This window comes from Battus philenor, unplaced genomic scaffold, assembly GCF_028537555.1.
Source record: "Battus philenor isolate CCGP_79_NKW_IND1 unplaced genomic scaffold, ilBatPhil1.0.hap1 SCAF_27, whole genome shotgun sequence".
NCBI lineage: Eukaryota > Metazoa > Arthropoda > Insecta > Lepidoptera > Papilionidae > Battus > Battus philenor.
Genome location: NW_027181690.1, coordinates 10,665,534 through 10,680,713, shown reverse-complemented (window position 1 = coordinate 10,680,713; position 15,180 = coordinate 10,665,534). Strand labels below are relative to the sequence as shown.

The 15,180-nt window shown below is 34.4% G+C and overlaps 1 protein-coding gene across 1 annotated transcript in view; it reads right to left on the bottom strand.

The window, feature by feature from the left end:
- Positions 1-3,226: 3,226 nt before the first annotated feature.
- Positions 3,227-15,180, bottom strand: part of Fatp3 (Fatty acid transport protein 3) — a 34,733-nt gene continuing 22,779 nt past the window's right edge. Inside the window, exons 4-12 of the mRNA XM_068768849.1 lie at positions 13,143-13,380; positions 11,836-12,070; positions 10,660-10,861; positions 8,466-8,658; positions 7,431-7,509; positions 6,573-6,646; positions 5,413-5,608; positions 4,881-4,971; positions 3,227-4,644 (exon numbers count right to left, since the gene is read on the bottom strand). Of these exons, the coding sequence (XP_068624950.1) occupies positions 4,333-4,644; positions 4,881-4,971; positions 5,413-5,608; positions 6,573-6,646; positions 7,431-7,509; positions 8,466-8,658; positions 10,660-10,861; positions 11,836-12,070; positions 13,143-13,380 (1,620 nt within the window). The 3' untranslated portion in view covers positions 3,227-4,332. The remainder of the gene's footprint in view (positions 4,645-4,880; positions 4,972-5,412; positions 5,609-6,572; positions 6,647-7,430; positions 7,510-8,465; positions 8,659-10,659; positions 10,862-11,835; positions 12,071-13,142; positions 13,381-15,180) is intronic.

The window sequence follows — 15,180 nt, the reverse complement described above, 5'->3', positions numbered from 1 at the left end:
TGCATGGCAGAAGTAGCTATATATTAGTCCCTTTCTTACTCCTATATCACTTCTGACATCATTGGCAAACTCAATTGCTCGACATTCCATGGAGATCTCGAAGGTATTTCTCTGAGATCGAATCAGGATTGAAGTTATCTGTAGACTAACGAAAGTGAAAGACATAACCCAATGGATAGCTGGTTAAAGTGGCAGTAAACACACCATACAGCGCGCCAAACAAATGTCCGGAGCAAAGGGTTGGAGGGGTGAATGCCAAGTACCAGCAGGCACCGTCCCCCCACAAAGTGAATAGATAATGCTATGATTTTGGAAAGCTGGGCGAAATATTATGAAGGCGACAATATAAACGCAGTTTCAATCACGTGGTTTTGTATGCGCCATTTTAAATTATATTAAAACGCCGGTTATGTGATTCGAACAGAACTAACTTTTTTATTATACGTTCAGAAACATACATTCATTTTACTTTATAACAATGATGGTAGGAACACTATACAATCTATGTTCCAATAGATGGCGTTACATGTACATTAGTTAATAATTATTTGTATATAATTTCCACATAAATAATGTATATATTAATAAGTTATGTTATCAAAAAATTCAAAGATGCTAGAATGAAGTTGAAGAACCGAGACGAGAATATATAACGTAAATTCGAAATAGCCCCGTCGTGTGTGACGTCACATAGCTGGTGAACGCAACCGACACAAAGAGTGTGCGTCGGTGCGTGAGACGACACCTAGCTAGTGAACGCGACCGAGGCCTGGGTCTTTCTCCAGGGCAATGGATCTAAACTCCTGAGGCTAGTGCGCGGGCGCATAGTAATACAACTTAGAACTTACCAACTTACTACGTACTGTAATACAATTTATGTAACATTTCTTGTGTTTATATATTTTTTGTTAAGACTTTAATTTAAACATATGGAACGCTAAATGCATCGTTACAAAGTAAGCGTTTACTACACGAATAAATATTTAAATTACTTGAAATGTCAGATTGACAACTGTCAAAAAATGGCGGCAAATTTTAAAAAGTAACCTCTTATCTAGACATTATTTAGTTATAATAGAACGTGAGTACAATTTCTAAAATGATATTTATTTTAACGCAATTCATGATGTAATATTCTAGAAATAGATTAAAAATATTTATGTATTAAAATTTTTTGTATAGCTTATAATATTTTTTCATACAGATACAAAAAGCATTTTTAATAAGACGAATGATATTTTTTTAAAAATAGAATCACATTTTATGCCATATATACATTTAGACGACACTGTCATTTTGTATGTTGATACGGACAATTTATAATATGAAATGTAGTTAAATGTTGAAAATAAAAATATATGTGGAATTTCATAGTTTTTTTTTTAATAAACATCATCTTGAATTTTGCACATTCTGCCGTATTTAATAAAGTCTTGTTTACTTTTAATATATAGTTGACAAGCATGACACGTTGGGGCTGAAAATAACCACAGGTTTAAAAAAACTAAACCATACTATGTTACAAGGTAACATATATGAGAAAGAGTGGGTATGAATACGGTAGACAAGTCTACTTTCATTTATTCAATCCTGCGCGCTGGTGGGAGAAATCGCCATCTTGTAATTACGGAAAATCTAACAAGACGCAGGACACGAGGTAGATTTCCGTGTATGCTCAGTGCAACGCTAGCCGCCAGTAACAGACACACTCTTCTATGAGAGAGAATCAATAGCTTACAGATTATAAAATAAAATAATGTTTAAATATAGTCCAGCGGTACAAGACTGAAATTTGCGATCTAAGTAAGAAAAGGACCAATATTTAGCCACTTTCGCACATGCAGTGGTAGTAGTGCAACAAAGTGCACCGCCCGCCAGCCCGCTGATAAATGCGTATGCGGCAAACAGTGCGAATTACACAACCGCCACCGTTAAATCACTCAACACGTTTCAACCCTCCACGGAGCATCTTCAGGAGTTATGTTACACCGATTAGTGCCGGCAATCGGCGGTATGATGGACTTCCGCAAGGTAACGCCTGATTCCATTAAATATTTGCGATCTATTCCAGATACAATCTTATATAATTCACACCTTATATAATAATTATATAGGATCGCCACTACTCACAAGTGTACAGAGGTAAGGCAGCAGTGTTTGCGTACTATAATACCACACTACAATCGCCCAACCTGCCTACCTAGAGTGGCGATTATGGTATATCCAACCGTAGATATATTTGGTGGAGGCCTAACCCTTTCTAGGACATCTATGAGCTGAAATAAATGTTTAATTTTGACAAAAAATCGTGTTGGTATCCACGTTGATTGGTAGGTGGCTTTAAAAGGGTGTATGTATAGCACATTTTTCGGCCAAAAGTTTTTAAACCTATTTCTCAATGCAACATGGATAAGCAGTAAACAGAAATTATTTTCTGTATTTATTATCATTACTTTATTATTTCTGAAACCATTGGTCTTGTGATAATTTTTACCATAAATTAATTGACAGCTTTTACAACCTGTATACGGCAAATGAAAGTAGCGGTATGAGCTTATTGAATACTAGCTAGGCCCGCGACTACGTCCGCGTGGAATTTAAAAAAAATGATTAGTGTACTTAGTTTTTTTTTAATAAAAGCAGCCTAAGTAGCTCCTTATTACATCAGCTACCTGCTAGTATAAGTCTTGACAAAATCGGTCCAGCCATTTCATTGATTAGTCGGAACAAATTGACAGACAGACAAAAAATTTTGAAAATATGGTTTTGATATATGTACCGTATATATATTCATATGCATGTAGTAAAAAGCAGTTATTTTAATACTACAAACAGACACTCCAATTTATTTATTTATCTAAATATTATAATTTTTAGTATTCTCCACATTAAAAATAGATTTTTTTATTACATATATATAATGCTTATAAATATATTGTATGACATATACATACTATAAAGCTTGTTGAGTAACTTGCATATAGGATTTCAATAATCATGTATGCCACACTTTTTGTGTATATCTCTTATTATTACGTAATAAGTTTCTAAGTTTCCACAATAAATAAATAAAAAATGGTATTGAAAAACAATAGTAAATAAAAAAGACAAATATTTGTTTATATATGTATTTAATTTTGACTAATATCTAACATCTTAAATACGTATCACATTCATTCATATAAACAATATGTATTTGATATGGAATACGAGATATAATGTAAAATACGCTAAATAAATTACATAAATAAACTAACACGCGGCGCATAAATAATGACATAATATGAACGCCACTTAATTTTTACAAAATGGCGCCAAATGTCTTTGTGTTTTGACGTTTATGACGACATAAAATTAGTTGTCAACAAGCGATGGACTACATTTGGCGCCATTTGTAAAAATTAAGTCGCGTTCATGTTATGCCGTAACCTTTGCGTCATCTTTTATACTATGAATTGCAAAAATTTAGTTTGTGTTTTTTACTTTATTTATTTAATACACTTTATTGTACACGCTATAAAATATATAAATATTTGTATAATAGTAAAGAAACAAGTACAATTGGCTGTCTTATCACACGAGACTATTCCAGACAACCATAACCAACATATATAAAATGTAGTGAACGTGTACATATAGACAGAACATACATATATACATAGATATGTAGTTACTCTAGGCAAGATATTTTTGTATATTTAATGTTCAAACACAATTAAAGACATGCATTGTATACTAATTTACGTAAACAATGCAGAGATTGTAATTGGTTTAAAAATCAAAATATCTGAGCGATTGAAAGTCAGAAAGAAATCTAGTCATTACATCTCATTAGTATGTCAACCTCTATACATTTACAATAGGAATGGTTGGAGACCCCCTGAAACCAGTAAGTCAATAACATGCAAAACAAATGTCTAGAGAAAGGGGTTCTGGAGTGAAGATCATAGCAAACGCAGTGCAGTACGACCCACAAGATGGGCAAATCACCTTGAGGTAGTCCAAAGATACTAGAGCTGGCTGCTAAATCACATCACCACATAAACCACATAAAAATATAACAGAGTAAAATAATTCATTAAAAATTTGATATTTAATCTGTATTTATTCATCGTGTGACATTTCACTTCATTATAATCTATGTCTATTTCTATATACTAATGTAAATACAATTTCTTTATATTCATTTGAATTGTAATTAACATCTTCATATATACAGGCTGTCTTAATTTTATAATATAACTTTTAAATAAATTTTCTTAGGTTATCGTGACGTTGATTTATGGGACAACCTATTTATCCGAAACGTTTCAACTTCCCTGGATAATAAAATCATAGTTTAATATGGCCTTGTATTACATCATTGTATAATTTTTCTGTCATCGGCAGATAACGCTCTGTCTTGAGGTCTAAGAAATATACGGGGTCGGTGTGCGAATTGGGGTTGAATCCATTTTTAATTAGTTCCTTCTTCCTCAATTTGAAAGTTGCAGTGAGGGGTGGCTCAGGCAATATCCTCAGGAACAGAGGTCTGGCGAAGACTGGTAATGATGATGTCAGACCTTTAGCGAGTTGGTTGAGGTCCAGTTTCTTTTCAGGGTCCGCGATGGCCGCCATTCCGGCTTTGCCTTCCAAATTTGGGATCTAAAATTGTTAAAGTTTCTTACAATATATAAAAAGTTTACAACGAATCAGGAATCGGGAACTGGGATTACAGGAGGCTTTCATAGAGGCGATTACTATTTCTCTTTTATTTATAAATTTTGTATCTCAAATTATATTTTCGTATTACTCAATTAAACAGATTAAAAATTAATTTCAAACAGATCTTAATCTTTTTTTTAAAATCGTAATTAAAATAACAAAAATTTTACACTCACTGGTACGCCATAGACTACGGTGTCCTTCAAGCCTACCAGATTACTGATCACTCCCTCCACTTCTGCCGTGGATACATTCTCACCGCGCCATCTGTAAAGCAAAATGAATTGACTCTGTTTGGCACTAATTGGTGTAACATAACTCCTGAGGATGCCCCGTGGAGGGGTGAAACACGTGTTGAGTGATTTAACGGTGGTAGTTGTGTAATTCGCATTGTTTGCCGCATACGCATTTGTCAGCGGGCTGGCGGGCGGTGCACTTTATTGCACGACTACCACTGCATGTGCAGAAGTGGCTAAATATTGGTCCTTTTCTTACTTAGGATGGACTTCCGCACAATAACGCCTGAATTCATTAGATGAAAGCAAATTTAAATTAACACGGACGCTGCTAGACTTATTTTTGCGCACTTTCATACCACTTCTGTTTTCTCACTCATTCGACTTTTACTTTTAAATCCAAGAAACAGTTTTCTGAAAATTCAATTAACAATTTTAAAAATTCTGTTCAGATAAGGATATTTAGACATACCGGTATGTGTCGCCGGTTCTATCCTTAAAGTAGAAGTATCCGTAATGATCCATGACGAGGATATCTCCTGTATTGAAGTAGCAGTCATTCTCCACTCTCACGTTCCGGACCATTTTCTTCTCCGACGCTGTCTTGTCGGCGTAACCAGAGAAAATCAGAATCGCTTTCTTCGGGTCGATCTTGCCGAGTAGAAGACCTGAATAATGTAATTATTTAAATTGAATGATTAGAAATAGAAGAAAAGTTTAAGGCGGAATACACTATCCAAAAAAACTATTATTTCTGAAATAATAAATAACGTAATGGTAATATAGTAGGAAAAAATAATTATTATTTACTATGTGTCGCTATATTCCAAGAAAGTTTTAGAAAGATAACTTTATACATGGTAATTAAAAATATATTTGTAAAAGCTTTTTGGTGACATGAAAAATTCACCACGTTCACCCTTTTAAACCTTTTATATACACCAATCAGACTGTACAACTTATGTTGTACGAACTTGTTATGAGATATCTAATGTTTAGTTTGAAGTACTATTATTGTACTTTTAGAGAGTCAATAATTCGCCTAAAACATAGGTGAGCAACATTTTTAAACAACGGGCGAATTTAAATTTAAAAACTTTTTTTAAATAAACATAAGAATCAAAAAATGTACAAATTTCAATGCCAAAATAAACAAGATAAGAACGGTTAAACGAATATACTTGAAAATTTTAAAGAGAAATTTAGCAACGCTTATATATATGCGTATATATCAGGGGTGGTCAACCTGCGGCTCGCGAGCCACATGCGGCTGTTTGCAAGATTATTTGTAGCTCTGTATAAATATAACCAGGTTAAGGATATAATCATTAACATAAAATACACCTTATATAAATATATAACATAACCTATACATGTGCATTTGATTGTCAGTTTGATTTGGCTCCTTGGCCTCATATCATATTTGTAAAATAGTTTATATATATATATATACATTTATTTACATTATTATCTTGATAATATATTAACTTAAATGTAACCGTCAGAAGAAATTTTGCAATTTTTATGCGTTTTCTATCAACCGCACAAAAACGGGTTTCATTGTACGTTCCAGACGAAAGAGATTGAAATGACTTTCCAAGACAGAAGAGAGTAGAAGAATAATTAATTTACCAGGTTCATGAGGTCCACAGGTGATACACCTTCCGTTCTCATCTCGAAGTATCTCGCCGGTGATTTCATCGCATCTGTAAATCAAAAATATTTATTAAAGTAAATATTTGCATCGTTTTTTTAACATAAGCAATAAGCTACCACCGGCTCGGAACACTGATCTGTTGAAAGCCTGCCAGAAACTCAACAGTTCCTCTTTAAAATTAATTATAACAATATTTGATGTGTACATTATAATATCAACCATCTAAATGAGTCAACAAAACAAGCTACACACATTTTAATCAACAAAAAACTGTTGAATGCTATAATAAGATTTATTTAATAAATATATCAGCTTTAAATTAGTATTGATTGTAATTGATAATTGGTTAGTAATTTAAAGCCTTAAAAAGCCTCTATTTTTAAGCCTTTTTATTAGAATATATTCCATAGGCATTAGCATCCATGCCTTTGTTTTTACAATTAAATTTAATATTTCTAATATACTTTTTTGTTCACGTTATTTCATGTTATTGTTTAAATATCTAAGTTATATCGTAAGTTACTTAAAACTAAGTTGAAGTCAACTAATTACTTTCAATTCTACTACAGATAAAATTTGTAACTGTTTTTATACAGAGGTTTAAAACTGTTTGGGTATCGTTAGAAAAAAATTGTAATTTTTTTTCTTTATATCTTTTTGATATGCCTTAATAAAATAAAAAAGAATGAAGTAATCTTCTGTGCTATCTTCAGAGCGGACGTGGTCATGCCCCGGTTCAGGTGCCTTCGCTATTCGTCGCCATGTAACTCGATGTTTGGCAAAGTATTTTTGTTTTATCACTTAAGTTATACTAAAGGATATAAGTTACTTACTTAACTAGTGTTAGAGGATATATTGACGATACGAGCCGACTTAAAAACCCGATGGCACCAACTTTCGAGTCAAGGTTCACTGGAAGTAAACAAGAGTTAAATTTAAAAAATAAGGTTTTGCATTTTTAACACGTTCACTGCGGGCCCAATTTTGAAGAACTTTCAGCTGGTGCGGCTGAGGTCGAATCAGCCTCAAGCTGAACTTTCTAGTAGTGCGGTTGAGGCCTTTTCTGCCTCTTAATACATTACTACACTTTTCTTATTCTATTTTTCCTATTATTAATTGACTAGTTATTTTATGTGCAGTTTATTAGGTAGGTACTTATCTATACTGTTTTGTTTCTATTAACAGTCTCACTCACCACCCTGCGAGCAAACGATAGGAATGATGGGCGAAGCTTGTGATATACCGTATGGCTATGTTCAGTAGTGAACGCCCTTTTTAATTTTTTTTTCATGTGAAATTTTCTTGTATATTAATTAAAAATAGAAATTTGGACAATTCTTTGTAATATACATTAGCCCACATTACAATACCCGACGATATTTTACCCCAACATAAAGAAATTTATAGAAAAAATCGTGTATTTTATACAAAGAATAAAAATAATTATCAAAAGAAGCAAATTATATTTGTTGTAACAGCTCCTAATAGATACTAGACTGTTTGTATTTCGCGCGACAGAGATAACGCTCTACGAAGCCGAAATTAGCCGATTGTCTCTTTCCAAAGTCGATGTACAATATTTATCGTTGGATACTGTAAAAGGTGGATGCCGTCTAATTCTGCGCTGGTAACGAAAGAGTTAATAAACGTATCGCGCCACAGTCCATTAAATATCAAAGTGAAAAGCGCCTCTGTGGAATACGGCTGGAGACTCAATAATAATTTGTCTTGTGCTGCTTCCATCAAGTAACGTCCCTCGACTTTAAATATGTCTACCTAAGTAGGGCGTTGAGTAAATAATAACATTAAGTAATATTCCGGAAAACATTATCACCGGACAAATGAAATCTACATCAAATAAAACTTACCAAGGTTGCTATTTCCTTCCGTAGCGCCGTAAAACTCGAGAACCCTCTTGACGCCGAAGCGATCAACGAACTGCTGCCAGATCTGTGGTCGGAGTCCATTGCCCACGATCACTCTGACACAGTGTGCGCGGTCGTTAGGACCTTCTGGTACCGTCAGCAAATATCGGCATATCTCTCCAATGTACTGAGCAACCTGGGTATATAAATTACAATATTCTTTATTCAACACACGATGTATTTTTTTTGTTCAGTTATTATTACAAAGCACGAGTTACAAAACCCTCTAAATCAGTAATTCCCAAAGTGGTCTATATCGACCCCTAGGGGTCTATGACAACCTGCAAGAGGTCTACGTCAGCGAAAAAAAATTTGGGGGGTCCATGAAATGAAAATGAGGGTCCACGATAGTGGATCTCAACACATACACTGATGGTACCTATTTACTTACATCATACTATCTTATAATATCAAAACAATTACATTATTTATACGGGACCTATGAAGAAAAAAAATTAGGACTGGACATCATTAGCCGAGGAGATTTAAGATTAACCCTTACAAAATTGACGCCAAATGTTGATAATTTATTATTAAAGCATCAGGTTCATCCTTCTCACTAAAAATATTAACTTATTGCTTATGTTATTTTATTTATAGTTTATTTAATGTTACGTATATTTTATATAACAGATACAAAATTTTATTTTGAGTAGTTTTAATTTAAATTCAATTAATAAATGTATAAATTAACATGTGTTTTTACTTTAAGTTTTTAACACTAAACTTAACTACAGTTAGAAATTTACAGGAAATCAATATCAGGTAAGTAGGGGTCTACCCAACACGGAAAAACATGGCAAGGGGTCTACGACACAACAAAAGTTTGGGGAACTCTTCTCTAAATATTAAGCACGGAATCCTAGTAAACACCAAACACAAGTGCCGTAAACACGCGTGCCTTTGAAATTATTTATATATTTTTGTGTGCGGTTCTCGGAAATTCTAACCGAATACTATCTAGAACTTACTAGAACCTTCTCCGTAGTATAAATAGGTGTACTCCCCATGTCGACAGTTCAGTGTTGTTTTTCGAGTTATAAGATTAAGATCTACGATCAGTGATATAAAGTGACTATTTGGTAAGTTATTTGGACAGTGATTTCTTGAGCGATTTGAAAGCGAAGTTTGGACTAAGCGAAAGCATACTTTATGTTAAAGTAGGGTGACCATTTGATTTGTGAATAAAGGACTCCTTGTAAACTAGTGGTGTTTCATTCCGAGTCAGAATCCACAGTACGTAACAGTACATTATTTAATTGATCTTATTATACTATTCAATAGTTTTTAGTTTTTAAAAAAAATAAATAACTTAAGTTTCTTGCCGGCTCTTCTCAACAAATCTTCTTACCGCCTATAATGTTAATATAATCGATGAATCTAAAGTGTAAATGCCTACTTGAAAAAATATATTTTTTAATTTGACGTCAAATACAGTATACCATCTTTTCGTATGAGATACCTTAGACCAAAAAAGGTAAAAGAAACTCAAAGGCAATATATATTTTTTATCTTCTATTTCATTCATTCAATAGGCGCCGTCTGCCAGGCCTCCCCCCAAAGGTGGTCTTAACTATGTCATAAATCCACTTTATGTCTCTAAACCCCAATAGGCACCTGAGTCCATTAGTGGACAAACTGAAGTAATGTTAAATGTACACAGTTACTTTGGATTACTTGCTTGATTTACGAAATTACATCGACATAACTGAATTCCCGAGAGAGGTTAAGCTTTCCTAAATATGTTTAACCAATTTGAGGTAATGTCTGAACACTATCCTCTATGTCCGTTGTTTAGTTCTTTGCAAGACCTGGTCGTGTTTGTAGTTAAAATAATAATCAATACATTCTTTATTCCAATAGGCTATTGAAAGCACTTTGGTATTGTCAATCAACATAAAATGTCGACATTGTTGTCCCTACAGGAAGCTACCAGCGGCTCTGAAGGCACTCTTGCTGAACCGGTGAGAAACTCAACAGTTGCTCTTTACAAATATAGTTTTATAGATGCGCGACTTCCTAAGTAAGTAAGTAATATAATAACATCAGTATAGTGTTCACAGTATAGACAAATAGTTTTTAGATGTAGGCATCATATCATGTAGCATCAGAAACTTCTTTGGAACGCTTGACTCACCGTACAACCATATTTTGCGGCGTCGACCCAGTAGTTGGAGGCGGAGAACTTCTTCCTCAACACCACGGTGCAGCCGAGCACCAGGCCCTGACCTGCACCGAGTACACCACCAGCTGTGTGGTGTAATGGCAGTGGGTCGTATATCACATCTTGTGATGTAAGCTGAGCTGAATTGTGAACGCCAAGCGGGATCAGTAAGTATCTGGAATATAAATCAAAATATTCTTTATTCGAATTTATCGAATCGCCAATTAACATAAAATGTCTACATTACGATGGTCTACTAAAATTCACCTGCTTTTCATAATAATGAATAGAAGTACTAGCATGATTTCAATGTAGGCAGATAATATTTTAAGATTCTCAGAGTCTATTTTTTTAATATTTTACAAAATCTATTAATTCTTGGTAGGAACTCAATCGCTACTGAAATTTGAATACCTAGATCTAATCTTTGGGTTTTTTTTGTCGAGTTTTGGGAATATGGTAGAAATTTAGCAGCAGGGAAACTACCGGAACCAACTAAAATTATAAAGGGTAAAGAATAAAAATAAATAAAATGTAACTAGCAGAAGATGAAGGAAAGAAAGAAGGTATAAAAGAGCAAAACGAAAGATACTGTGAAGGACAAAAGTAAAGAATGAAAGATATTGTGACGCGTGAAAGAGAGTGATAAATAAAGAAAAGACTGAAAAATAATTATCATAAAGTCCCTGATCCCAAAAAGTTAGGGGTACGAGAGGCCTCCAATAGCGGGGGCCATAAAAAAAATATAAAGGGAACTCTGTTCTTCTTCTGCTTAGCTGATGAACGCCCACTGCAAGGTATAAGCCTCACCTAAACATCGACAAATGACCCGTCTCACGCTGCCCGCATCTAGCGACATCTTGCGACCCTATGTTGACAGTCCACCTAGTGGAGGACTATCCACGCCGCATCTACCAGCTTCTGGTCACCACTCGAAAACCTATCGGCCCCACCGGCCTTCAAAAGAGCAAGTCTTTGAGCTATACTTCTGATTCTATCTCTTCATTGTTCTCTGGATGACTTTTAGCATTCTTACGAGGCCCGTTGTACGTGACCTCTCGGATCTATATATCATCACCGGAAACACACATTGGTAAAAGACCTCCTGGAATTTACTGCTCTACTATATAAAAATATAAATCAACTCACCTTATGTTTGTTATGATTGCTGCTTTTGGGAATCCCGTTGTACCGCTCGTGTATATATACATCAAGGTGTCTCTAGGCTTCGCAGGTTCCACGTCCTTGCAGGCTTCCACTGACATCTCCATCAATTCCGTCGCCAATGGCACCGTGTTCGGCAGGATTGGTGTCAATTTACGGTCGGGGGAGTTAAATTGGAAAAGCGGGATGTCCTGTAGTTCGTTCTGTATTTCTTTTATAGCTGGAATAAACATGTAAAATTTAATTCAGCGCCATCTAGTAATGAACAAAGAAACTATATATGTGACGTTTTTATATTCCTTGTTACGAACGTAATTAAAAACTAGTACACCTTTTTAGTAAAAGTAAAAAAGTAGTCACATGTAACCGTATCTTTATATGTATATTCAATTACAATCATCTATCTACTTACTTACCAATATAATTTAAAAAATCATTTTTGACTGGACAGTATGCAGCGGGATTTGAAGTAGCAGTTTGCAGAGGATGCCTATCTTAAGATCTCTTTTGAAGTGGCGAAACCCTAGGGCTCCCGAGGGAGCTTCGTTCGTGCCGCTGCATATTACTATTTTATCGCATTGATAGGTCGACGAGCTCAGTGTACGCTCTATGGAGTGACTTTTTGATGACTCCAGTTTTCAGGGGCCTTTCGTACTTTCTGTTTCTTGGGTACACAGGGACTATTTTTACAAAACACTTTTTAATATCACAGATTTCATTATTTGCGTTCTCATCTTTTACTCTCCATAAATTCATTCGTTCCTTTCATTCTTTCATAATCCTTTCATTCATCACTTCACTTTCGACGTTCCCATCAGAATACCGGTTTACATTTTGGTTTTTATTGCTTTATTTTCCTTGATTTATTTATTTTGCTCTATTTATACATTTATATTTACCCCACAAGGGGCCCCTGGCTTGGGCTATCGCTCGTCGATAATATCCGCTTAGCATTCCGACACAAGGTCGCCCGAGTCAAAATTTTTCTTAGTCTGTTGCTATTGCTTTGCATTATCGCCACGATGACAGATCCTGCACTGCCCACATTCAGTGACTACTCGCGATATACTTATATATTATATATATATATATATATATATATATATATATATATATATATATAGAGGCACTATAATATATCAACACTTTATATCATAATGCTGGAACTGTAATAAATAAACACTTTAAAATTATAATACTGGCACTATAACAAATAAACACTTTGATATCATAATACTGGAACTATAATCAAAAATGTGGAGGAGTTTTAACAGTCTACAATTATATCTTACCATCAGTCATTTCATCACCAAATATAACGGCCTTGCAGTTTGCTATCTTCAGGCAGTATATCAGCGAAGCAGCTCGAAGGTTGGTGTTCACCAGCGCGCACGTCACCCTGATCTTGGCCAGGCCCAGCCATATGAACACGTACTCCGGTTGAGTCTCCATGAACAAGGCGATAACTTCACCCGTCTTGAAACCCTGGAGCTTGAAGTACCAAGCTATTCGGTTGCTGAATTCATCACCCTGAAAGAAGGTGTTTGGTTAACTAAGTTAAAATTACGAACTGGAGTAATACAAGACACTTTGGTCTTAGGTCTATAGGTCAAATGTCACAAAGGTTTTGTATCCACCCGTAAAACCAGGGTATTGACTAGAGTTAGGAAGAAGAATGGAGAATGGCACCATCACCTCCCGAAAAAGTTAAAAAGAGTGTCGCCAAACCTTACATAACAGTTCATTATTAAAAATGCAACGTAAGTCGTGTAAGAATAAAAATCAGATAACAAATTGTATTTAGAATATAGAAAATTTGGAAATAATATAACATAAATAAGTCCTGATATAAAACTCAAAATTGAAACTGTACTGTGACATACCAAAAGAGTGTGGCGAAGAAAAAGAAGCGAGGTGTGAATGGAATGCAAATAATTGGTAAAAGAATGAAAGAAAACTTAAATAATAGAAGAGGAATGATAGAGACTATCTTTATATATAAAACAGGAGAATGCTTAGAAAACACAAACTGAATAAAATGAGTTAAAAAAGTTCCTGTCCTAAATATGATAGAGAGTACTATAGGCTCTAAAAATAAGTCCATAAGAAAAAAAAATATAAAGGAAAAGATGGAAACAAAGATAAAAGTAAATAAAAGGATTCAGATAAAGATACATATAAACATAGAGATGCGTTTATTCAACATTGAAAATTTTTACAGAACTTATTTTTTGTCAACTTGTTATAAATTTATATTTTTATTCTATTTCATTTTCGTCTCTACTCTACTTCGCAAGTGCTATAGGTATAGAGAAGAAGCAGGTAGAAATTCCACAACAATGACAAATCGATCTCGTGTCTCTCTGTCAATGATATTTAGTCTTATCATAAGAAAGGGAAGTCATATATCTACAATAGCCTTTGACATGCTTCAACCGGAATCTGTCACTTAGATAGGTTTTTAGCGGAATACATCCATCGAAAGCCCTACATTTAGTCAGTCTACTATTACTTGTCCTTTTAATCCGATGAACTAAAATTGCATCTCATTGAGGCTTCAAGGTTCTGGAAACATAGAAGTAGGGTATTCACACACAAATCGGAGAAATGGCCATGTAATGGTCGTTGAAAGACGCTGTATGCATACCGCATCTAACAGTTTCATTAGTAAATCTGTAGGTGATGATCACGGCTGAAATTATGATGATGAGCAGCCTGTGATGAAATTAGGAGGTCCACTAGAATAGTTGATATATAGCATTTAGGTTATGCTACTTCAGCGCTGTGCTACCAAAAGTCGGTAAATCTGCTATTCTAATAGATAAAGTACAAAAAATAAATATAATCAAGGAAAATATCCGCTTAACCCTTTCGATACTGCAGTACAATAGTATGTGAAGTGTGAAATTATATTTAATTCTTACTTCAGGCGTGTGAATGTACTTATTTGTGCTAATTGGCAATAAACATATAACTTTCACTAAGATTTAAGGAGTGTAAAGACTACATTGGGACCATTCAAACCAAACTGCTTATAAATTTGACATAGCAGTCTCTCATCACAATTCAGTGGGACGTTATGTCCCAACAGTCCATACACATAGTCCATATAACATTATATTTTATTAATAAACTAGCTGTGTCCAGTCTGTTGCACAAAAACAATAAAAACCAATTCTTAGTAGAATTTCAAATATCAAAAGTAATATGCCTACCAAATCTCAAATCTCTAAGGCGAATGGTTTCAAATATATCGTGATGAGTGGGAGACCATAAATGAAATCTCATGTATATATCATTACTTCTGCTATATATATATACCTACAGTAT